We start from the raw sequence: 23,341 nt of genomic DNA, 5'->3' as shown, positions 1-23,341 counted from the left end.
GAGACGGGGCCCAGGCGTCCGGGGCGGGCGGCGCGGTCTGACCCTCCGCGAGGGGCCCAGGCGTCCGGGGTGGGGGGGGTGGGGGCTTGGCCTGACCCCCCAGTGAGGGGCCCAGGCATCCGGGGACCCCATTTCTCCCCCCCAGTGAGGGGCCCAGGCGTCCGGGGATCCCATTCCCCCCCCCATGAGGGGCCCAGGCGTCCGGGGACCCCATTTCCCCCCCCCCAGTGAGGGGCCCAGGCGTCCGGGGACCCCATTCCCCCCCCCAATAAGGGGCCCAGGCGTCCGGGGACCCCATTTCCCCCCCCCATAAGGGGCCCAGGCGTCCGGGGACGCCATTCCCCCCCCAGTGAGGGGCCCAGGCGTCTGGGGACCCCATTCCTCCCCCCCAGTGAGGGGCCCAGGCATCCGGGGACCCCATTTCCCCCCCCCAATAAGGGGCCCAGGCATCCGGGGACCCCATTCCCCCCCCCAGTGAGGGGCCCAGGCGTCCGGGGACCCCATCCCCCCCCCAGTGAGGGGCCCAGGCATCCGGGGACCCCATTCCTCCCCCCAATAAGGGGCCCAGGCGTCCGGGGACCCCATTCCCCCCCCCAATAAGGGGCCCAGGCGTCCGGGGACCCCATGCCCCCCCCCAATAAGGGGCCCAGGCATCCGGGGACCCCATTCCCCCCCCCATAAGGGGCCCAGGCGTCCGGGGACCCCATTCCCCCCCCAATAAGGGGCCCAGGCATCCGGGGACCCCATTCCTCCCCCCAATAAGGGGCCCAGGCGTCCGGGGACCCCATTCCTCCCCCCCAGTGAGGGGCCCAGGCGTCCGGGAACCCCATTGCCCCCCCAATAAGGGGCCCAGGTGTCCGGGGACCCCATTTCTCCCCCCCAGTGAGGGGCCCAGGCGTCCGGGGACCCCATTCCTCCCCCTCCAGTGAGGGGCCCAGGCGTCCGGGGACCCCATTTCCCCCCCCCCAGTGAGGGGCCCAGGCGTCCGGGGACGCCATTCCCCCCCCAGTGAGGGGCCCAGGCGTCCGGGGACCCCATTCCCCCCCCCATAAGGGGCCCAGGCGTCCGGGGACCCCATTTCCCCCCCCCAATAAGGGGCCCAGGCGTCCGGGGACCCCATTCCCCCCCCAGTGAGGGGCCCAGGCGTCCGGGGACCCCATTCCTCCCCCCCAGTGAGGGGCCCAGGCATCCGGGGACCCCATTTCCCCCCCCCAATAAGGGGCCCAGGCGTCCGGGGACCCCATTCCCCCCCCCAGTGAGGGGCCCAGGCGTCCGGGGACCCCATTTCCCCCCCCAATAAGGGGCCCAGGCATCCGGGGACCCCATTCCCCCCCCCCCAGTGAGGGGCCCAGGCGTCCGGGGACCCCATTCCCCCCCCCATAAGGGGCCCAGGCGTCCGGGGACCCCATTTCCCCCCCCCAATAAGGGGCCCAGGCGTCCGGGGACCCCATCCCCCCCCCATAAGGGGCCCAGGCGTCCGGGGACCCCATTCCCACCCCCATAAGGGGCCCAGGCGTGCGGGGACCCCATTTCCCCCCCCATAAGGGGCCCAGGCGTCCGGGGACCCCATTCCCCCCCCCCAGTGAGGGGCCCAGGCGTCCGGGGACCCCATTCCTCCCCCCCCAGTGAGGGGCCCAGGCGTCCGGGGACCCCATTCCTCCCCCCCAGTGAGGGGCCCAGGCGTCCGGGGACCCCATTTCCCTCCCCCAATAAGGGGCCCAGGCGTCCGGGGACCCCATTCCCCCCCCCCAGTGAGGGGCCCAGGCGTCCGGGGACCCCATTCCCCCCCCCATAAGGGGCCCAGGCGTCCGGGGACCCCATTCCCCCCCCCCCATAAGGGGCCCAGGCGTCCGGGGACCCCATTCCCCCCCATAAGGGGCCCAGGCGTCCGGGGATCCCATTCCCCCCCCCAATAAGGGGCCCAGGCGTCCGGGGACCCCATTCCCCCCCCCAGTGAGGGGCCCAGGCGTCCGGGGACCCCATTTCCCCCCCCAATAAGGGGCCCAGGCGTCCGGGGACCCCATCCCCCCCCCATAAGGGGCCCAGGCGTCCGGGGACCCCATTCCCACCCCCATAAGGGGCCCAGGCGTCCGGGAACCCCCTTTCCCCCCCCAATAAGGGGCCCAGGCGACCGGGGACCCCATTCCTCCCCCCCAATAAGGGGCCCAGGCATCCGGGGACCCCATTCCCCCCCCATAAGGGGCCCAGGCGTCCGGGGACCCCATTCCCCCCCCCATAAGGGGCCCAGGCGTCCGGGAACCCCCTTTCCCCCCCCAATAAGGGGCCCAGGCGACCGGGGACCCCATTCCTCCCCCCAATAAGGGGCCCAGGCGTCCGGGGACCCCATCCCCCCCCCATAAGGGGCCCAGGCGTCCGGGAACCCCATTCCCCCCCCATAAGGGGCCCAGGCGTCCGGGGACCCCATTCCCCCCCTTCCGGACTCCATTTCCCATCGCACCCCGCGGGCGCGCGCGGTGCACGCCGGGAGCTGCAGTCCGCCGAGGTGGGGGGCGGGGCGGGGTCGGACTGCGCCTGCGCGCCGCGGCCCGGGGTGGGCGGGGCGGGACGGACCATTGCGCGCGGGGGGGGGGCGGGGCCGGGCGGCACCATCGCGCGAGGAGGCGCGGGGGGGGGTGGGGGCGGCTCGGACGCCTGGGTCCGCGGCCTGGTGAGTGAGGGCGGCGGCGGGAGCCGGACGCCTGGGCCCCTCCCCTCCCCCACCACCCCCCACCCACCCTGCGGGAGGGGGGGGGGCGGGGCCCGGACGCCTGGGCCCACGCGCGGAGACGGGGTGGGGGGGGGGGAAGGTTGGGGGCTCCCCGGACGCCTGGGCCCCCTTGTGGGAGTGGGAGGTGGGGGGAGGCCCGGACGCCTGGGCCCCTGTTTGGGGGGGGGAGCAGCCGGACGCCTGGGCCCTTGTTGGGGGGCGGCCGGACGCCTGGGCCCTTGTTGGGGGGAGCAGCCGGACGCCTGGGCCCTTGGGGGGCAACCGGACGCCTGGGCCCCTTGTGGGGGGGAAGCCCGGACATCTGGGCCCCTTGTTGGGGGGCGGCCGGACGCCTGGGCCCTTGTTGGGGAGCAGCCGGACGCCTGGGCCCCTTGTTGGGGGGAGGCCGGACACCTGGGCCCTTGTTGGGGGGCAACCGGACGCCTGGGCCCTTGTTGGGGGGAGGCCCGGACGCCTGGGCCCCTTGTTGGGGGGAGGCCCGGACGCCTGGGCCCCTTGTTGGGGGGAGGCCCGGACGCCTGGGCCCTTGTTGGGGGGAGGCCCGGACGCCTGGGCCCCTTGTTGGGGGGAGGCCCGGACGCCTGGGCCCCTTGGGGGGGGGGCAGCCGGACGCCTGGGCCCTTGTTGGGGGGAAGCCGGACACCTGGGCCCCTTGTTGGGGGGAGGCCCGGACGCCTGGGCCCCTTGTTGGGGGGAGCAGCCGGACGCCTGGGCCCTTGTTGGGGGGCGGCCGGACACCTGGGCCCCTTGTTGGGGGGAGGCCCGGACGCCTGGGCCCCTTGGGGGGGGGGCAGCCGGACGCCTGGGCCCTTGTTGGGGGAGCAGCCGGACGCCTGGGCCCCTTGTTGGGGGGAGCAGCCGGACACCTGGGCCCCTTGTTGGGGGGAAGCCCGGACGCCTGGGCCCTTGTTGGGGGGAGGCCCGGACGCCTGGGCCCTTGTTGGGGGGAGGCCCGGACGCCTGGGCCCCTTGTGGGGGGGGGGCAGCCGGACGCCTGGGCCCCCTGGCGGGACGTCCGGCGCCCGGGTGACCTCCAAAAGGCCGACGCGGCCGGGGGACCCGGTGCCAGCGGGGGCCCAGGCGTCCGGGCGGCCTCATGTGACCCCACCATGGCGCAGGGGGCCCAGGCGTCCGGGCGGCCTGACGCTTCTCGCTGCGCCGCGGGGCCCAGGCGTCCGGGCGGCCTCGCGTGACCCCGCGGGCACGCGGTGCAGCGGACCCAGGCGTCCGGGCGGGCTCCTGTCCCCCCTCCCCCCGCCTGGCTGCATCGCGGGGCCCAGGCGTCCGGGCGGGATCGCACCACCCTGCTGCGCCACAGGGGCCCAGGCGTCCGGGCAGGTTTGTGCCCCCTGTCACGGCAAGGGGGCCCAGGCGTCCGGGCGGGCTCACACCCCCACCGCGCTGCGGGGGCCCAGGCGTCCGGGGCGGCGGGCTCACACCCCACCATGACACGTGGGGGCCCAGGCGTCCGGGGTGGCGGGCTCACACCCCCACCATGACACGTGGGGGCCCAGGCGTCCGGGGTGGCGGGCTCACACCCCCACCATGACACGTGGGGGCCCAGGCGTCCGGGGCGGCGGGCTCACACCCCCACCATGACACGTGGGGGCCCAGGCGTCCGGGGCGGCGGGCTCACACCCCACCATGACACGTGGGGGCCCAGGCGTCCGGGGCGGCGGGCTCACACCCCACCATGACACGTGGGGGCCCAGGCGTCCGGGGCGGCGGCTCACACCCCCACCATGACACGTGGGGGCCCAGGCGTCCGGGGCGGCGGCTCACACCCCCACCATGACACGTGGGGGCCCAGGCGTCCGGGGCGGCGGGCTCACACCCCCACCATGACACGTGGGGGCCCAGGCGTCCGGGGCGGCGGGCTCACACCCCACTGCGCTGCGGGGGCCCAGGCGTCCGGGGTGGCGGGCTCACACCCCACCATGACACGTGGGGGCCCAGGCGTCCGGGGCGGCGGGCTCACACCCCACCATGACACGTGGGGGCCCAGGCGTCCGGGGCGGCGGGCTCACACCCGCACCGCGCTGCGGGGGCCCAGGCATCCGGGGCGGCGGGCTCACACCCCACCATGACACGTGGGGGCCCAGGCGTCCGGGGTGGCGGGCTCACACCCCACCATGACACGTGGGGGCCCAGGCGTCCGGGGCGGCGGGCTCACACCCGCACCGCGCTGCGGGGGCCCAGGCGTCCGGGGCGGCGGGCTCACACCCCACCATGACACGTGGGGGCCCAGGCGTCCGGGGCGGCGGCTCACACCCCCACCATGACACGTGGGGGCCCAGGCGTCCGGGGCGGCGGGCTCACACCCCACCATGACACGTGGGGGCCCAGGCGTCCGGGGCGGCGGCTCACACCCCACCATGACACGTGGGGGCCCAGGCGTCCGGGGCGGCGGGCTCACACCCCACCATGACACGTGGGGGCCCAGGCGTCCGGGGCGGCGGGCTCACACCCCCACCATGACACGTGAGGGCCCAGGCGTCCGGGGCGGCGGCTCACACCCCACCATGACACGTGGGGGCCCAGGCGTCCGGGGCGGCGGCTCACACCCCCACCATGACACGTGGGGGCCCAGGCGTCCGGGACGGCGGGCTCACACCCCACCGCGCTGCGGGGGCCCAGGCGTCCGGGCGGCTCAGGACGCCCCCCCGCCCCCAGGCCATGCTGCGGCGGGTGCTGGGTGCCCCGCGGGCGCCCCCCCCGCTGCCCCCCCGGCCCGGCGCCCGCTCCGCCGCCGACCTGCGCCCGCCCGACCCGGCCCGCGAGCGCTCCAAGACCGTCACCTCCTTCTACAACCAGCCGGCCATCGACGCCGCCGCCGACAAGGTGGGGCCCAGGCGTCCGGGGGCGGCGCGGGGAGAGGGGCCCGGGCGTCCGGGTGACCCCTCGCCCCCCCTCCCCCCGCAGCCCTCGGTGCGCCTGACGCCCACGACCATGTTGTACTCGGGGCGTTCGCAGGACGGCAGCCACATCCTGGTGAGCCCGCGCCGGGGCCCAGGCGTCCGGGCGCGGAGGGGCCCAGGTGTCCGGGCGGGAGGGACCCAGGCGTCCGGGCGCGGAGGGACCCAGGCGTCCGGGCGCGGAGGGGCCCAGGCGTCCGGGTGCGGGAGGGACCCAGGCATCCGGGCGCGGAGGGGCCCCGGTGTCCGGGTGTGGAGGGACCCAGGTGTCCGGGCGCGGAGGGGCCCAGGCGTCCGGGTGCGGGAGGGACCCAGGCGTCTGGGCGCGGAGGAGCCCAGGTGTCCGGGCGCGGAGGGGCCCAGGCGTCCGGGTGCGGGAGGGACCCAGGCGTCCGGGTGCGGAGGGGCCCAGGCGTCCGGGTGCGGGAGGGACCCAGGCGTCCGGGCGCGGAGGGGCCCAGGTATCCGGGCGCAGAGGGGCCCAGGCGTCCGGGTGCGGGAGGGACCCAGGCGTCCGGGCGCGGAGGGGCCCCGGTGTCCGGGCGCGGAGGGACCCAGGCGTCCGGGCGGGAGGGACCCAGGCGTCCGGGTGCGGAGGGGCCCAGGCGTCCGGGTGTGGAGGGACCCAGGCGTCCGGGCGCGGAGGGGCCCTGGTGTCCGGGCGCGGAGGGGCCTAGGCGTCCGGGCGCGGAGGGGCCCAGGCGTCCGGGTGCGGGAGGGACCCAGGCGTCCGGGTGTGGAGGGACCCAGGCGTCCGGGCGCGGAGGGGCCCTGGTGTCCGGGCGCGGAGGGGCCTAGGCGTCCGGGCGCGGAGGGGCCCAGGCGTCCGGGCGCGGAGGGGCCCAGGCGTCCGGGTGCGGGAGGGACCCAGGCATCCGGGTGTGGAGGGACCCAGGTGTCTGGGCGGGAGGGACCCAGGCGTCCGGGCGCGGAGGGGCCCAGGCATCCGGGCGCGGAGGGGCCCAGGCGTCCGGGTGCGGGAGGGACCCAGGCGTCCGGGCGCCCCTGCAGAAGAGCGCCCGCTACCTGCACCACGAGCTGCCCGTGCGAATCGCCCACCGCATCAAGGGCTTCCGCAGCCTCCCCTTCATCATCGGCTGCAACCCCACCATCCTGCACGTGGTGCGGCCCGCCCCCGGGGGGCCCAGGCGTCCGGGGGGGGCCCAGGTGTCCGGGGGGCCCAGGCGTCCGGGAGGAGCCCAGGCGTCCGGGGGGAGCCCAGGCGTCCGGGGGGGGCCCAGGTGTCCGGGGAGCCCAGGCGTCCGGGGGGGCCCAGGTGTCCGGGGGGGGCCCAGGCGTCCGGGGAGGGCCCAGGTGTCCGGGGGGCCCAGGCGTCCGGGAGGGGCCCAGGCATCTGGGGAGGGACCCAGGCGTCCGGGGAGGGGCCCAGGCGTCCGGGGAGGGGCCCAGGCGTCCGGGAGGGGCCCAGGCGTCCGGGGGGGGCCCAGGTGTCCGGGGGGCCCAGGTGTCCGGGAGGGGCCCAGGTGTTCGGGAGGGGCCCAGGCGTCCGGGGGGGGCCCAGGCGTCCGGGAGGGACCCAGGTGTCCGGGAGGGGCCCAGGTGTTCGGGAGGGACCCAGGTGTCCATGGAGGGACCCAGGGATCCGGGGAGGGGCCCAGGTGTCCGGGGGGGGGGCCCAGGTGTCCGGGGAGGGGCCTAGGCGTCCAGGGGGCCCAGGCATCCGGGAGGGACCCAGGTGTCCGGGAGGGGCCCAGGCGTCCGGGGGGAACCCAGGTGTCCGGGGAGGGGCCCAGGCGTCCGGGAGGGACCCAGGTGTCCGGGGAGGGCCCAGGTGTCCGGGAGGGACCCAGGTGTCCGGGGAGGGGCCCAGGCGTCCGGGCGCTGACCCTGCCCCCGCAGCACGAGCTCTACATTCGGGCCTTCCAGAAGCTCAGCGAGTTCCCGCCCGTGAGTGTCACCCGCGGGTCACCCGATGTCCCCCCATGTCACCCGTGTGTCACGCGGCCGCTGTCCCTGAGATCCGGGCGCAAAGCGATGAGCCCCGGCCCCCCTGCCTGTCCCTGGGTGTCCTCCATGTCCCCCCATGTCCCCCATGTCCCCCCATGTCCCCCCATGTCCTCCATGTCCCCCCATGTCACCCATGTCCCCCATGTCCCCCCATGTCCCCCCATGTCCCCCCATGTCCCCCATGTCCCTCCATGTCCCCCATGTCCCCCCATGTCCCTCCATGTCCCCCCATGTCCCCCCATGTCCCTCCATGTCCCCCATGTCCCTCCATGTCCCTCCATGTCCCTCCATGTCCCCCCATGTCCCTCCATGTCCCTCCATGTCCCCCCATGTCCCCCCATGTCCCTCCATGTCCCCCATGTCCCTCCATGTCCCTCCATGTCCCTCCATGTCCTCCATGTCCCTCCATGTCCCTCCATGTCCCCCCATGTCCCCCCGTGTCCCTCCATGTCCTCCATGTCCCCCCATGTCCCCCCATGTCCCTCCATGTCCCCCATGTCCCTCCATGTCCCCCCATGTCCCTCCATGTCCCCCATGTCCCTCCATGTCCCTCCATGTCCCTCCATGTCCTCCATGTCCCTCCATGTCCCTCCATGTCCCCCCATGTCCCCCCATGTCCCCCCATGTCCTCCATGTCCCCCCATGTCCCCCCATGTCCCCCCATGTCCCCCCGTGTCCCTCCATGTCCCCCATGTCCCCCATGTCCCTCCATGTCCCCCCATGTCCTCCATGTCCCCCCATGTCCCCCCATGTCCCCCCATGTCCCTCCATGTCCTCCATGTCCCCCCATGTCCCCCATGTCCCTCCATGTCCCCCATGTCCCCCATGTCCCTCCATGTCCCCCATGTCCCTCCATGTCCTCCATGTCCCCCATGTCCCCCCATGTCCCCCATGTCCTCCATGTCCCTCCATGTCCTCCATGTCCCTCCATGTCCCCCATGTCCCCCATGTCCCTCCATGTCCCCCATGTCCCTCCATGTCCTCCATGTCCCCCCATGTCCCCCCATGTCCCCCCATGTCCCCCATGTCCTCCATGTCCCCCCATGTCCTCCATGTCCCTCCATGTCCCCCATGTCCCCCATGTCCCTCCATGTCCCCCATGTCCCTCCATGTCCTCCATGTCCCCCCATGTCCCCCCATGTCCCCCCATGTCCCCCCATGTCCCTCCATGTCCCCCCATGTCCCCCCATGTCCCCCCATGTCCCTCCATGTCCTCCATGTCCCCCCATGTCCTCCATGTCCCTCCATGTCCCCCATGTCCCCCATGTCCCTCCATGTCCCCCATGTCCCTCCATGTCCTCCATGTCCCCCATGTCCCCCCATGTCCCCCATGTCCCTCCATGTCCCTCCATGTCCCCCCATGTCCCTCCATGTCCTCCATGTCCTCCATGTCCCCCATGTCCCCCATGTCCCTCCATGTCCCCCCATGTCCCCCATGTCCCTCCATGTCCCCCCATGTCCCCCCATGTCCCTCCATGTCCTCCATGTCCTCCATGTCCCCCCATGTCCCTCCATGTCCCCCCATGTCCCCCCATGTCCCTCCATGTCCTCCATGTCCTCCATGTCCCTCCATGTCCTCCATGTCCCCCATGTCCCCCCATGTCCCCCATGTCCCTCCATGTCCCCCCATGTCCCTCCATGTCCTCCACGTCCCCCCATGTCCCCCCATGTCCCTCCATGTCCCTCCATGTCCGCCATGTCCCCCCATGTCCCTCCATGTCCCCCCATGTCCCCCCATGTCCCTCCATGTCCTCCATGTCCTCCATGTCCCCCCATGTCCCCCCATGTCCCTCCATGTCCTCCATGTCCTCCATGTCCCCCATGTCCCCCCATGTCCCCCATGTCCCTCCATGTCCCCCCATGTCCCTCCATGTCCCCCCATGTCCCTCCATGTCCCCCCATGTCCTCCATGTCCCCCATGTCCCCCCATGTCCCCCCATGTCCCTCCATGTCCCCCATGTCCCCCCATGTCCCCCCACGTCCCTCCACGTCCCCCCACGTCCCTCCATGTCCTCCATGTCCCCCATGTCCCCCATGACCCTCCATGTCCCCCCACGTCCCTCCATGTCCCCCCATGTCCCCCCATGTCCCTCCATGTCCCTCCATATCCCCCCATGTCCCTCCATGTCCTCCATGTCCTCCATGTCCCCCATGACCCTCCATGTCCCCCCACGTCCCTCCATGTCCCCCCATGTCCCTCCATGTCCCCCCATGTCCCTCCATGTCCTCCATGTCCTCCATGTCCCCCATGTCCCCCCATGTCCCCCATGTCCCTCCATGTCCCCCCATGTCCCCCCATGTCCCCCCATGTCCCTCCATGTCCTCCACGTCCCCCATGTCCTCCATGTCCTCCATGTCCCCCATGTCCCTCCATGTCCCCCATGTCCCTCCATGTCCTCCACGTCCTCCATGTCCCTCCATGTCCCTCCATGTCCTCCACGTCCCCCATGTCCCCCCATGTCCCTCCATGTCCTCCATGTCCTCCATGTCCCCCATGTCCCCCATGTCCCTCCATGTCCCCCCATGTCCCCCATGTCCCTCCATGTCCCCCCATGTCCCCCATGTCCCTCCATGTCCTCCATGTCCTCCATGTCCCCCCATGTCCCTCCATGTCCCCCCATGTCCCCCCATGTCCCTCCATGTCCTCCATGTCCTCCATGTCCCCCCATGTCCCTCCATGTCCCCCCATGTCCCCCCATGTCCCTCCATGTCCTCCATGTCCTCCATGTCCCTCCATGTCCCCCATGTCCCCCCATGTCCCCCATGTCCCTCCATGTCCCCCCATGTCCCTCCATGTCCTCCACGTCCCCCCATGTCCCCCCATGTCCCTCCATGTCCCTCCATGTCCGCCATGTCCCCCCATGTCCCTCCATGTCCCCCCATGTCCCCCCATGTCCCTCCATGTCCTCCATGTCCCTCCATGTCCCTCCATGTCCTCCATGTCCCCCCATGTCCCTCCATGTCCCCCCATGTCCCCCCATGTCCCTCCATGTCCTCCATGTCCTCCATGTCCCCCCATGTCCCCCCATGTCCCCCCATGTCCCTCCATGTCCTCCATGTCCTCCATGTCCCCCATGTCCCCCCATGTCCCCCATGTCCCTCCATGTCCCCCCATGTCCCTCCATGTCCTCCACGTCCCCCATGTCCTCCATGTCCTCCATGTCCCCCATGTCCCTCCATGTCCTCCACGTCCTCCATGTCCCTCCATGTCCCCCCATGTCCCCCATGTCCTCCATGTCCCTCCATGTCCTCCATGTCCTCCATGTCCCCCATGTCCCCCATGACCCTCCATGTCCCCCCACGTCCCTCCATGTCCCCCCATGTCCCCCCATGTCCCTCCATGTCCCTCCATATCCCCCCATGTCCCTCCATGTCCTCCATGTCCTCCATGTCCCCCATGACCCTCCATGTCCCCCCACGTCCCTCCATGTCCCCCCATGTCCCTCCATGTCCCCCCATGTCCCTCCATGTCCTCCATGTCCTCCATGTCCCCCATGTCCCCCCATGTCCCCCATGTCCCTCCATGTCCCCCCATGTCCCCCCATGTCCCCCCATGTCCCTCCATGTCCTCCACGTCCCCCATGTCCTCCATGTCCTCCATGTCCCCCATGTCCCTCCATGTCCCCCATGTCCCTCCATGTCCTCCACGTCCTCCATGTCCCTCCATGTCCCTCCATGTCCTCCACGTCCCCCATGTCCTCCATGTCCTCCATGTCCCCCATGTCCCTCCATGTCCCCCATGTCCCTCCATGTCCTCCACGTCCTCCATGTCCCTCCATGTCCCTCCATGTCCCCCATGTCCCCCATGACCCTCCATGTCCCTCCATGTCCCTCCATGTCCCCCATGTCCCTCCACGTCCCCCCATGTCCCCCATGTCCCCCCATGTCCCCCCATGTCCCCCCATGTCCCTCCATGTCCTCCATGTCCCCCCATGTCCCTCCATGTCCCTCCATGTCCCCCATGTCCCCCCATGTCCCCCCATGTCCTCCATGTCCCTCGATGTCCCCCACGTCCCCCACGTCCCCCCATGTCCCCCCATGTCCCCCCATGTCCCTCCATGTCCCCCCATGTCCTCCATGTCCCCCATGTCCCCCCATGTCCCCCCATGTCCCTCCATGTCCCCCATGTCCCCCATGTCCTCCATGTCCCCCCATGTCCCTCCATGTCCCTCCATGTCCCCCATGTCCCCCATGTCCCCCCATGTCCCCCCATGTCCCTCCATGTCCCCCCATGTCCTCCATGTCCCCCATGTCCCCCCATGTCCCCCCATGTCCCTCCATGTCCCCCATGTCCCCCCATGTCCCCCCACGTCCCTCCACGTCCCCCCACGTCCCTCCATGTCCTCCATGTCCCCCATGTCCCTCCATGTCCCTCCATGTCCCCCCATGTCCCCCCATGTCCCCCATGTCCCCCGTGTCCCTCCATGTCCCCCATGTCCCCCATGTCCCCCCGTGTCCCTCCATGTCCCCCATGTCCCCCCATGTCCCTCCATGTCCCCCCATGTCCCCCATGTCCCTCCATGTCCCTCCATGTCCTCCATGTCCCCCCATGTCCCTCCATGTCCCCCATGTCCCCCATGTCCCCCATGTCCCTCCATGTCCTCCATGTCCCCCATGTCCCCCATGTCCCCCCATGTCCTCCATGTCCCCCATGTCCCTCCATGTCCCCCACGTCCCTCCATGTCCCCCATGTCCCCCATGTCCCCCCATGTCCCCCACGTCCCTCCATGTCCCCCATGTCCCCCATGTCCCCCATGTCCCCCCATGTCCTCCATGTCCCCCATGTCCCTCCATGTCCCCCATGTCCCCCACGTCCCCCATGTCCCCCATGTCCCTCCATGTCCTCCATGTCCCCCATGTCCCCCATGTCCCCCCATGTCCTCCATGTCCCCCATGTCCCTCCATGTCCCCCATGTCCCCCATGTCCCTCCATGTCCTCCATGTCCCCCATGTCCCCCATGTCCCCCCATGTCCTCCATGTCCCCCATGTCCCTCCATGTCCCCCACGTCCCCCATGTCCTCCATGTCCCCCCACGTCCCCCACGTCCCCCACGTCCCCCCAGATCCAGACGGCGGGGGACGAGTCGCGCTACTGCGCCCTGGTGCGCCAGCTGCTGGACGACCACAAGGACGTGGTGACGCTGTTGGCCGAGGGGCTGCGCGAGAGCCGCCGCCACATCCAGGTAGGGCCGGTTGGGCGGGGGGCGGGCCGGACGCCTGGGCCCCGGCAGCTGCCGGACGCCTGGGCCCCCCCGCGCAGGACGAGCGGCTGCTGCGGCTCTTCCTGGACAAGACGTTGACGTCGCGCCTGGGCATCCGCATGCTGGCGAGCCACCACCTGGCCCTGCACGAGGACAAGGTGGGCACGGCCGGGGGGGGACGGGCGGGCGGGCGGACCCCCACCCACCCCGCACCCCGCTCACCCGTCGTCCCCCCCCCCCCCACCGCCAGCCCGACTTCGTGGGCATCATCTGCACCCGCCTCTCGCCCAAGAAGGTCATCGAGAAGTGGGTCGACTTCGCCCGGTGAGCCGGGGGGGCCGGGGGGGCCGTGGGGGCCCATCGGGGACCATAGGGAACTATGGGGCCCTTAGGGGGCTATGGGGGCCGTGGGGGGGCCATGGGGGGCTATAGGGGTTGTGGGGGCCCATAGGGGTCTATGGGGCCCTTAGGGGGCTATGGGGGCCGTGGGGGGCTGTGGGGGCCATGGGGGGCTATGGGGCAATGGGGGGCCATGGGGGGCTATGGGGGCCATGGGGGGCTATGGGGGCCCATTGGGGGCCATGGGGGGCTATGGGGGCCGTGGGGGGCTATGGGGGCCGTGGGGGGCCATAGGGGGCTATGGGGCCCATAGGGGGCTATGGGGGCCCATCGGGGGCTATGGGGGCCATGGGGGGGCCATAGGGGGCTACGGGGGCCCATAGGGGGCTATGGGGGCTGTGGGGGCCATAGGGGGCTATGGGGGCCATGGGGGGCCATAGGGAGCTATGGGGCCCATAGGGGGCTATGGGGCCCATAGGGGTCTATGGGGGCCCATTGGGTTCTATGGGGGCTGTGGGGCCCATAGGGGGCTATGGGGGCCATAGGGGGCTATGGGGGCCATGAGGGGCCATAGGGAGCTATGGGGCCCATAGGGGGCTATGGGGGTTGTGGGGGGCCCATAGGGGTCTATGGGGGCCCATAGGGGGTATGGGGGCCGTGGGGGGCTGTGGGGCCCTTAGGGGGCCATGGGGGGCTATGGGGGCCGTAGGGGGCTATGGGGGCCGTGGGGGGCTATGGGGCCCTTAGGGGGCCATGGGGGGCTATGGGGGCCGTAGGGGGCTATGGGGGCCGTGGGGGGCCATGGGGGGCCATAGGGAGCTATGGGGCCCTTAGGGGGCTATGGGGGCCCATAGGGGGCTATGGGGGCCATGGGGGGCCATAGGGAGCTATGGGGCCCTTAGGGGGCTATGGGGGCCGTGGGGGGCCATGGGGGGCCATAGGGAGCTATGGGGCCCTTAGGGGGCTATGGGGGCCCATAGGGGGCTATGGGGGCCATGGGGGGCCATAGGGAGCTATGGGGCCCTTAGGGGGCTATGGGGGCCGTGGGGGGCTGTGGGGCCCTTAGGGGGCCATGGGGGGCTATGGGGGCCGTAGGGGGCTATGGGGGCCGTGGGGGGCTATGGGGCCCTTAGGGGGCCATGGGGGGCTATGGGGGCCGTAGGGGGCTATGGGGGCCGTGGGGGGCCATGGGGGGCCATAGGGAGCTATGGGGCCCTTAGGGGGCTATGGGGGCCCATAGGGGGCTATGGGGGCCATGGGGGGCCATAGGGAGCTATGGGGCCCTTAGGGGGCTATGGGGGCCGTGGGGGGCCATGGGGGGCCATAGGGAGCTATGGGGCCCTTAGGGGGCTATGGGGGCCATAGGGGGCTATGGGGGCCGTGGGGGGCTGTGGGGGCCATGGGGGGCTATGGGGGCCCATCGGGGGCCGTGGGGGGCTATGGGGCCCTTAGGGGACCATGGGGGGCTATGGGGGCCTTGGGGGGCTGTGGGGGCCATGGGGGGCTATGGGGGCCCATAGGGGGCTATAGGGGCCATGGGGGGCCATAGGGAGCTATGGGGCCCTTAGGGGGCTATGGGGGCCATAGGGGACTATGGGGGCCATGGGGGGCCATAGGGAGCTATGGGGCCCTTAGAGGGCTATGGGGGCCGTGGGGGGCTGTGGGGGCCGTGGGGGTCTATGGGGGCCCTTAGGGGGCTATGGGGCCCATCGGGGGCCGTGGGGGGCTATGGGGCCCTTAGGGGGCTATGGGGGGCTATGGGGGCCGTGGGGGGCTGTGGGGGCCGTGGGGGTCTATGGGGGCCCTTAGGGGCCTATGGGGCCCTTAGGGGGCTATGGGGGCCATGGGGGGGCCATAGGGGTCTATGGGGGCCCATAGGGGGCTATGGGGGCCATAGGGGGCTATGGGGGCCATGGGGGGCCATAGGGAGCTATGGGGCCCATAGGGGGCTATGGGGGCCATAGGGGTCTATGGGGCCTGTGGGGGCCATAGGGGGCTATGGGGGCCATAGGGAGCTATGGGGCCCTTAGGGGGCTATGGGGGCCGTGGGGGGCTGTGGGGGCCATGGGGGCCCATAGGGGGCTATGGGGCCCATAGGGGGATATGGGGGTTGTGGGGGCCCATAGGGGTCTATGGGGGCCCATAGGGGGCTATGGGGGCCCTAGGCAGCTATGGGGGACGTAGGGGTCTATGGGGGCTATGGGGCCCATAGGGGGTTATGGGGGCCATGGGGGGCCATGGGTGTCTATGGGATCTATAGGGGGCTGTGGGGGGCCATAGGGGTCTATGGGGGCCCATAGGGGGCTGTGGGGGTCTATGGGGGCTGTGGGGGCCATGGGGGACTATGGGGTCTATAGGGGGCTGTGGGGGGCCATAGGGGTCTATGGGGGCCCATAGGGGGCTATGGGGGCCATGAGGGGCCATAGGGAGCTATGGGGCCCATAGGGGGCTATGGGGGACGTAGGGGTCTATGGGGGCTGTGGGGGCCATAGGGGACTGTGGGGTCTATAGGGGGCTGTGGGGGGCCATAGGGGTCTATGGGGGCCCATAGGGGGCTGTGGGGGGCCATAGGGAGCTCTGGGGGACGTAGGGGTCTATGGGGGCTGTGGGGGGCCATAGGGGACTATGGGATCTATAGGGGGCTGTGGGGGCCCATAGGGGGCTGTGGGGGTCTATGGGGGCTGTGGGGGCCATAGGGGACTGTGGGGTCTATAGGGGGCTGTGGGGGGCCATAGGGGTCTATGGGGGCCCATAGGGGGCTGTGGGGGGCCATAGGGAGCTCTGGGGGACGTAGGGGTCTATGGGGGCTGTGGGGGGCCATAGGGGACTATGGGATCTATAGGGGGCTGTGGGGGCCCATAGGGGGCTGTGGGGGTCTATGGGGGCTGTGGGGGCCATAGGGGACTATGGGATCTATAGGGGGCTGTGGGGGGCCATAGGGGCTGATGGAGGGGGACATAGGCTGCTGACGCGGGGTGACGGGGGTGCGGGTGACGTTTCTGGGTGACACCTCCGGGTGACAGGCGGGGTGACGCGGGGTGCGGGTGACGCGGGCGGCCGTGCGAGCAGCGGCGCGGGTGAAGGGCGGCGCGGCGGCCGTCCGGGTGACAGGCGGGGTGACGCGGGGTGCGGGTGACGTTTCCGGGTGACACCTCCGGGTGACAGGCGGGGTGACGCGGGGTGCGGGTGACGCGGGCGGCCGTGCGAGCAGCGGCGCGGGTGCAGGGCGGCGCAGCCGCCGTCCGGGTGACAGGCGGGGTGACGCGGGGTGCGGGTGACGTTTCCGGGTGACACCTCCGGGTGACGGGCGGGGTGACGCGGGGTGCGGGTGACGCGGGCGGCTGTGCGAGCAGCGGCGCGGGTGAAGGGCGGCTGTGCGGCCGTCCGGGTGACGGGCGCGGGTGACGCGGGTGCGGGTGATGCAGGCGGCTGTGCGAGCACCGCTACGGCAACGCCCCCCGCGTGCGGGTGAAGGGCGGCTGTGCGGCCGTCGTCCGGGTGACGGGCGGGGGTGACGCGGGTGCGGGTGACGCAGGCGGCTGTGCGAGCACCGGTGCGGCAACGCCCCCCGCGTGCGGGTGAAGGGCGGCTGTGCGGCCGTCGTCCGGGTGACGGGCGCGGGTGACGCGGGTGCGGGTGACGCAGGCGGCTGTGCGAGCACCGCTACGGCAACGCCCCCCGCGTGCGGGTGAAGGGCGGCTGTGCGGCCGTCGTCCGGGTGACGGGCGCGGGTGACGCGGGTGCGGGTGACGCAGGCGGCTGTGCGAGCACCGCTACGGCAACGCCCCCCGCGTGCGGGTGAAGGGCGGCTGTGCGGCCGTCGTCCGGGTGCCGGGCGGGGGTGACGCGGGTGCGGGTGACGCAGGCGGCTGTGCGAGCACCGCTACGGCAACGCCCCCCGCGTGCGGGTGAAGGGCGGCTGTGCGGCCGTCCGGGTGACGGGCGGGGGTGACGCGGGTGCGGGTGACGCAGGCGGCTGTGCGAGCACCGCTACGGCAACGCCCCCCGCGTGCGGGTGAAGGGCGGCTGTGCGGCCGTCCGGGTGACGGGCGGGGGTGACGCGGGTGCGGGTGACGCAGGCGGCTGTGCGAGCACCGCTACGGCAACGCCCCCCGCGTGCGGGTGAAGGGCGGCTGTGCGGCCGTCCGGGTGCCGGGCGGGGGTGACGCGGGTGCGGGTGACGCAGGCGGCTGTGCGAGCACCGCTACGGCAACGCCCCCCGCGTGCGGGTGAAGGGCGGCTGTGCGGCCGTCGTCCGGGTGACGGGCGGGGGTGACGCGGGTGCGGGTGACGCAGGCGGCTGTGCGAGCACCGCTACGGCAACGCCCCCCGCGTGCGGGTGAAGGGCGGCTGTGCGGCCGTCCGGGTGACGGGCGCGGGTGACGCGGGTGCGGGTGACGCAGGCGGCTGTGCGAGCACCGCTACGGCAACGCCCCCCGCGTGCGGGTGAACGGCCACGTCGCCGCCCGGTTCCCCTTCATCCCGCTGCCCCTCGACTACATCCTGCCCGAGCTGCTCAAGAACGCCATGAGGTGCCGCCGGGGGGCTGCGGGGGGCTGGGGGGGGCTGGGGGGGTCGGGGGGGCTCGGGGGGGCTCTGGAGGGGTTGGGGGTATGGGGGTCATGGGTGGTTATGGGGGGTTATGGGGGGCTCTGGGGGCTGGGGGTATGGGGGCTGTGGGGGGATTTGGGGGGTCATGGGGGGTTATGGGGCTGGGGGGTCGTGGGGGGCTCTGGGGGGGTTGGGGGTATGGGGGCTGTGGGGGGATTTGGGGGGCTCTGGGGGGTTATGGGGGGCTGGGGGGGCTGGGGGGGTCGTGGGGGGCTCTGGGGGGTTGGGGGTATGGGGGTCATGGGGGGTCATGGGGCTGGGGGTGTGGGGGGATATGGGGGGCTCTGGAGGGGTTGGGGGTATGGGGGTCATGGGGGGCTCTGGGGGCTTATGGGGCTGGGGGGCGTGGGGGGATATGGGGGGCTATGTGGGGTCATGGGGGGCTCTGGGAGGTTATGGGGCTGGGGGGTGTGGGGGGATATGGGGGTCATGGGGGGCTCTGGGGGGTTATGGGGGATATGGGGGGCTATGGGGGGCTATGGGGGGTTATGGGGCTGGGGGGTGTGGGGGATATGGGGGTCACGGGGGGCCCTGGGGGGTTATGGGGGATATGGGGGGCTATGGGGGGTTATGGGGCTGGGGGGTTTGGGGGATATGGGGGTCATGGGGGGCTACGGGGGGTCGTGGGGGGCTGTGGGGGGCTGTGGGGGTCATGAGGGGCTCTGGGGGGGTTGGGGGTATGGGGGTCATGGGGGGTTATGGGGGTTATGGGGGGTTATGGGGCTGGGGGGATATGGGGGGATATGGGGGTCATGGGGGGCTCGGGTGTTATGGGGCTGGGGGGTGTGGGGGGATATGGGGGCTCATGGGGGGCTACGGGGGGTCATGGGGGGCTATGGGGGTCATGGGGGGCTATGGGGCTGGGGGGTCATGGGTGGCTCTGGAGGGGTTGGGGGCTACGGGGGTTTATGGGGGCCTATGGGGGGCTGGGGGATCTCTGGGGGTCCAGGGGGCTCTGGGGGGCTGGAGGGGTGGGGGGGTCCGGGGGGGCTGCGGGGGGCCGTGGTGACCAGGCGGGGGCGCAGGGCCACCATGGAGTCCCACCTCGACACCCCCTACAACGTCCCCGACATCGTCGTCACCATCGCCAACAACGACATCGACATCGTCATCCGGTACCGGCGGGCGCGGGGGTCCCCAGGGCGTCCCCACGGCGTCCCCAGGGCGTCCGACCCCAGGGTGTCCCCACGGCGTCCCCAGGGCGTCCCCAGGGGGTCCGACCCCACGGCGTCCCCAGGGGGGTCCCCACAGCGTCCGACCCCAGGGTGTCCCCAAGGTGTCCCCAAGGTGTCTCCCTGTCCCAAAGTGCCTGCATGAGAAGATCCCCGTGGTGTCCTCATGGTGTCCCCGTGTCCCCAAGGTGTCCCCGAGGTGTCCCCGTGTCCCAAAGTGCCTGCATGAGAAGATCCCCGTGGTGTCCCCATGTCCCCAAGGTGTCCCCATGTCCCAAAGTGCCTCTATGAGAAGATCCCCGTGGTGTCCCCATGTCCCCAAGGTGTCCCCAAGGTGTCCCCATGTCCCAAAGTGCCTCTATGAGAAGATCCCCGTGGTGTCCCCATGTCCCCAAGGTGTCCCCATGTCCCAAAGTGCCTCTATGAGAAGATCCCCGTGGTGTCCCCATGTCCCCAGGGTGTCCCCATGTCCCAAAGTGTCTTTATGAGAAGATCCCCGTGGTGTCCCTGGGGTGTCCCCGTGTCCCCAAAGTGTCCCCATGGTGTCCCCATGTCCCCGAGGTGTCCCCATGTCCCAAAGTGTCTGCATGAGAAGATCCCCGTGGTGTCCCCATGTCCCCAAGTTGTCCCTAAGGTGTCCCCAAGGTGTCCCCATGTCCCCGAGGTGTCCCCATGGTGTCCCCGTGTCCCCGAGGTGTCCCCGTGTCCCAAAGTGCCTGCATGAGAAGATCCCCGTGGTGTCCCCGTGTCCCCAAGGTGTCCCCATGTCCCAAAGTGTCTTTACGAGAAGATCCCTGGGGTGTCCCCATGGTGTCTCCATGTCCCCAAGGTGTCTCCAAGGCGTTCCTGTGTCCCGGTGTCTCTATGAGAAGATCCCTGGGGTGTCCCCAAAGTGTCCCCATGGTGTCCCCATGTTCCTGAGGTGTTCCCATGTCCCAAAGTGTCTTTATGAGAAGATCCTCGTGGTGTCCCCATGTCCCCAAGGTGTCCCCAAGGTGTCCCCATGTCCCCGAGGTGTCCCCATGTCCCAAAGTGCCTCTATGAGAAGATCCCTGTGGTGTCCCCATGTCCCCAAGTTGTCCCTAAGGTGTCCCCAAGGTGTCCCCATGTCCCCGAGGTGTCCCCATGGTGTCCCCGTGTCCCCGAGGTGTCCCCGTGTCCCAAAGTGCCTGCATGAGAAGATCCCCGTGGTGTCCCCGTGTCCCCAAGGTGTCCCCATGTCCCAAAGTGTCTTTATGAGAAGATCTCTAGGGTGTCCCCATGGTGTCTCCATGTCCCCAAGGTGTCTCCAAGGCGTTCCTGTGTCCCAGTGTCTCTATGAGAAGATCCCTGGGGTGTCCCCAAGGTGTCCCCATGGTGTCCCCATGTCCCCAAGGTGTCTCCAAGGTGTCCCCGTGTCTCCAAGGTGTCCCCATGTCCCAAAGTGCCTGCATGAGAAGATCCCCGTGGTGTCCCCATGTCCCCAAGTTGTCCCTAAGGTGTCCCCAAGGTGTCCCCATGTCCCCAAGGTGTCCCCATGGTGTCCCCGTGTCCCCGAGGTGTCCCCATGTCCCAAAGTGCCTGCATGAGAAGATCCCCGTGGTGTCCCCATGTCCCCAAGGTGTCCCCATGGTGTCCCCATGTCCCCAAGGTGTCCCCATGTCCCAAAGTGTCTTTATGAGAAGATCCCTGGGGTGTCCCCATGGTGTCTCCATGTCCCCAAAGTGTCTCCAAGGCGTTCCTGTGTCCCAGTGTCTCTATGAGAAGATCACTGGGGTGTCCCCAAAGTGTCCCCATGGTGTCCCCATGTCCCAAAGTGTCTTTATGAGAAGATCCTCGTGGTGTCCCCATGTCCCCAAGGTGTCCCCAAGGTGTCCCCATGTCCCCGAGGTGTCCCCATGTCCCAAAGTGTCTGCATGAGAAGATCCCTGTGGTGTCCCCGTGTCCCCAAGGTGTCCCCATGTCCCAAAGTGTCTGCATGAGAAGATCCTCGTGGTGTCCCCATGTCCCCAAGGTGTCCCCAAGGTGTCCCCATGTCCCCGAGGTGTCCCCATGTCCCAAAGTGCCTCTATGAGAAGATCCCCGTGGTGTTCCCATGTCCCCAAGTTGTCCCCAAGGTGCCCCCAAGGTGTCCCCATGTCCCCAAGGCGTCCCCGCCTCCCGAAGCGCCGTGACGGGGGGATCGCCGGGGTGTCCCCATGGCCTGGGTGTCCCCCCCCCCCCTTCCGCCCCGCAGGATCTCGGACCGGGGCGGCGGCATCCCCCACGAGCTGCTGGACAAGGTGACCGAGTACCACTTCAGCACGGCCGAGGCCAGCGCCCAGGACCCGCGCCTGGGCGGCCCCTTCGCCAACATGCTCGACCTCAGCAACCGGGGCCAGGCCGGCCCCATGCACGGGTGAGGGGCCCCGGCGTCCGGGCGGGATGGCGGCGGCGGGTCCCCGGAGCGGCGCGCGCTGACGGGCTGCGCGCAGCTTCGGCTTCGGGCTGCCGACGTCGCGGGCCTACGCCGAGTACCTGGGCGGCTCGCTGTGCCTGCAGTCGCTGCAGGGCATCGGCACCGACGTCTACCTGCGCCTGCGCCACATCGACGGCAAGGCCGAGAGCTTCCGCATCTGAGCTGCCGCCCACCCCCTTCCTCCTCCCCGCCCCCCGGAACCGTCCCCGGACGCCTGGGCCCCTTTTCCCCGGGGCGCCTGGGCCCTTTCCCTGGGCGCCTGGGTCCTTCCCCGGATGCCTGGGCCCTTTCCCGGATGCCTGAGCCCTTTCCCTGGGCGCCTGGGTCTCTCCCCGGACACCTGGGCCCTTTCCCTGGGCGCCTGGGTCCTTCCCCGGATGCCTGGGCCCTTTCCCTGGGCGCCTGGGTCCTTCCCCGGACGCCTGGGTCCCTTTCCCGGACGCCTGGGCCCCTTTCCCGGACACCTGGGCCCTTTTTCCGGACTCCTGGGCCCTTTTTCCGGACTCCTGGGCCCCTTCCCCGGACGCCTGGGCCCTTCCCCAGGGCACCTGGGGCCCTTTCCCCGGGGCGCCTGGGTCCCTTTCTCCGGACGCCTGGGTCCCTTCCCCGGATGCCTGGGCCCTTTCCCCGGACGCCTGGGCCCTTTCCCCAGATGCCTGGGTCTTTCCCTCGGATGCCTGGGCCCTTTTCTGGGGCGCCTGGGCCCTTCGCAGGGGCACCTGGGTGCTTCCCCGGACGCCTGGGCCCCTTCTGCCCCGGACGCCTGGGCCCCTCTCTCCCCGGACACCTGGGTCCCTTTCCCAGGGCGCCTGGGCCCTTCCCCGGACACCTGGGCCCCTTTCTTGGACGCCTGGGCCCTTCCCTGGGTGCTGCTGCTGCTGCACGCCTGGGGCTCCACGCACCTGGGTTGGGTGGGCCTGGGCGGCACCCGGACGCCTGGGCCCTTCCCCGGGCACCTGGGTCCCCCCCCCGGACGCCTGGGCCCCTCCGGACGCCTGGGCCCCCCCCGGACGCCTGGGCCCCCCGGGCTTTGCTGCTGCACACCTGGGCCCTGTGCGCCTGGATCCTGCAGGCGTGGGCTCCCGGACGCCTGGGGCCCCGGACGCCTGGGCCCTTCCAGACGCCTGGGTCCCGCCCCGGACGCCTGGGCCCCTCCGGACACCTGGGCCCCCTGGGCGTTGCTGCTGCACGCCTGGGCCCCCGGGCACCTGGGTCCTGTGGGCCTGGGCCCCCGGACGCCTGGGCCCCCTGGACGCCTGGGTCCTGCAGGCCTGGGGCCCCCCGGACGCCTGGGCCCCCTGGACGTCTGGGTCCTGCAGGCCTGGGCCCCCCGGACGCCTGGGCCCCCAACGTGCCTAGGTCGTGCAGGCCTGGGCCCCCGGACGCCTGGGCCCCCTCGATGCCAGGGCCCCCTCCCCGGACGCCTGGGCCCCCGGACGCCTGGGCCCCCTCGATGCCAGGGCCCCCTCCCCGGACGCCTGGGCCCCCCGGGCCGAAACCGCACGGATGCTCGAGGCGGCCGCTCCCGCAGCGTCCCGGACGCCTGGGTCCTCCGCCGGCGATGGGGCTCCCGGCCCCGCTTCGTTAGGCCCCGCTCCCCCCTCCGCCTCGTTAACGGACCGGGGTGGGGGGGGGGTGACGCCCTCATTAAAGCTGCAGCCGCTGACGAGGCCTCGAGCGAAGCGGTTCATTCCCGCGGTGGGGACCGGGGAGGGGGCCCAGGCGTCCGGGCAGCCCTGCCCCACCGCAGGGGCCCAGGCGTCCGGGCGCTTTTTGGGGGGCACCGGCGGCTTTTAGTCCGTTTCTTTGCCCCGAATTCGCGGCTTGGGCGTCGCCGGGCTCCGGCTCTTCGGCCTCCTCCTCCTCCTCGGGGTCGCCGTTCCCGTCCTCCAGGCGGCCGTCGTCCTCCCCGGGGTCCCGTCCTTCCTCCCCGGGGTCACCATCCTCCTCCTCAGCATCACCGTCCTTCC

The 23,341-nt window shown here is 71.7% G+C and overlaps 1 protein-coding gene across 1 annotated transcript; it reads left to right on the top strand.

The window, feature by feature from the left end:
* Positions 1 to 5,401: 5,401 nt before the first annotated feature.
* On the top strand, positions 5,402 to 23,030 carry BCKDK (branched chain keto acid dehydrogenase kinase). Its single transcript, XM_068923265.1, has 11 exons — positions 5,402 to 5,569; positions 5,651 to 5,719; positions 6,655 to 6,765; positions 7,504 to 7,551; positions 12,675 to 12,794; positions 12,872 to 12,970; positions 13,063 to 13,136; positions 17,555 to 17,683; positions 18,788 to 18,877; positions 21,150 to 21,311; positions 21,388 to 23,030. Exons 1-11 carry the CDS (start codon positions 5,405 to 5,407, stop codon positions 21,530 to 21,532), a joined length of 1,212 nt encoding a protein of 403 aa, XP_068779366.1. The 5' UTR covers positions 5,402 to 5,404; the 3' UTR covers positions 21,533 to 23,030.
* Positions 23,031 to 23,341: the final 311 nt, after the last annotated feature.

Source organism: Struthio camelus, chromosome 32, assembly GCF_040807025.1.
Source record: "Struthio camelus isolate bStrCam1 chromosome 32, bStrCam1.hap1, whole genome shotgun sequence".
Lineage (NCBI taxonomy): Eukaryota > Metazoa > Chordata > Aves > Struthioniformes > Struthionidae > Struthio > Struthio camelus.
This window is presented reverse-complemented; position numbering and strand designations above follow the sequence as displayed.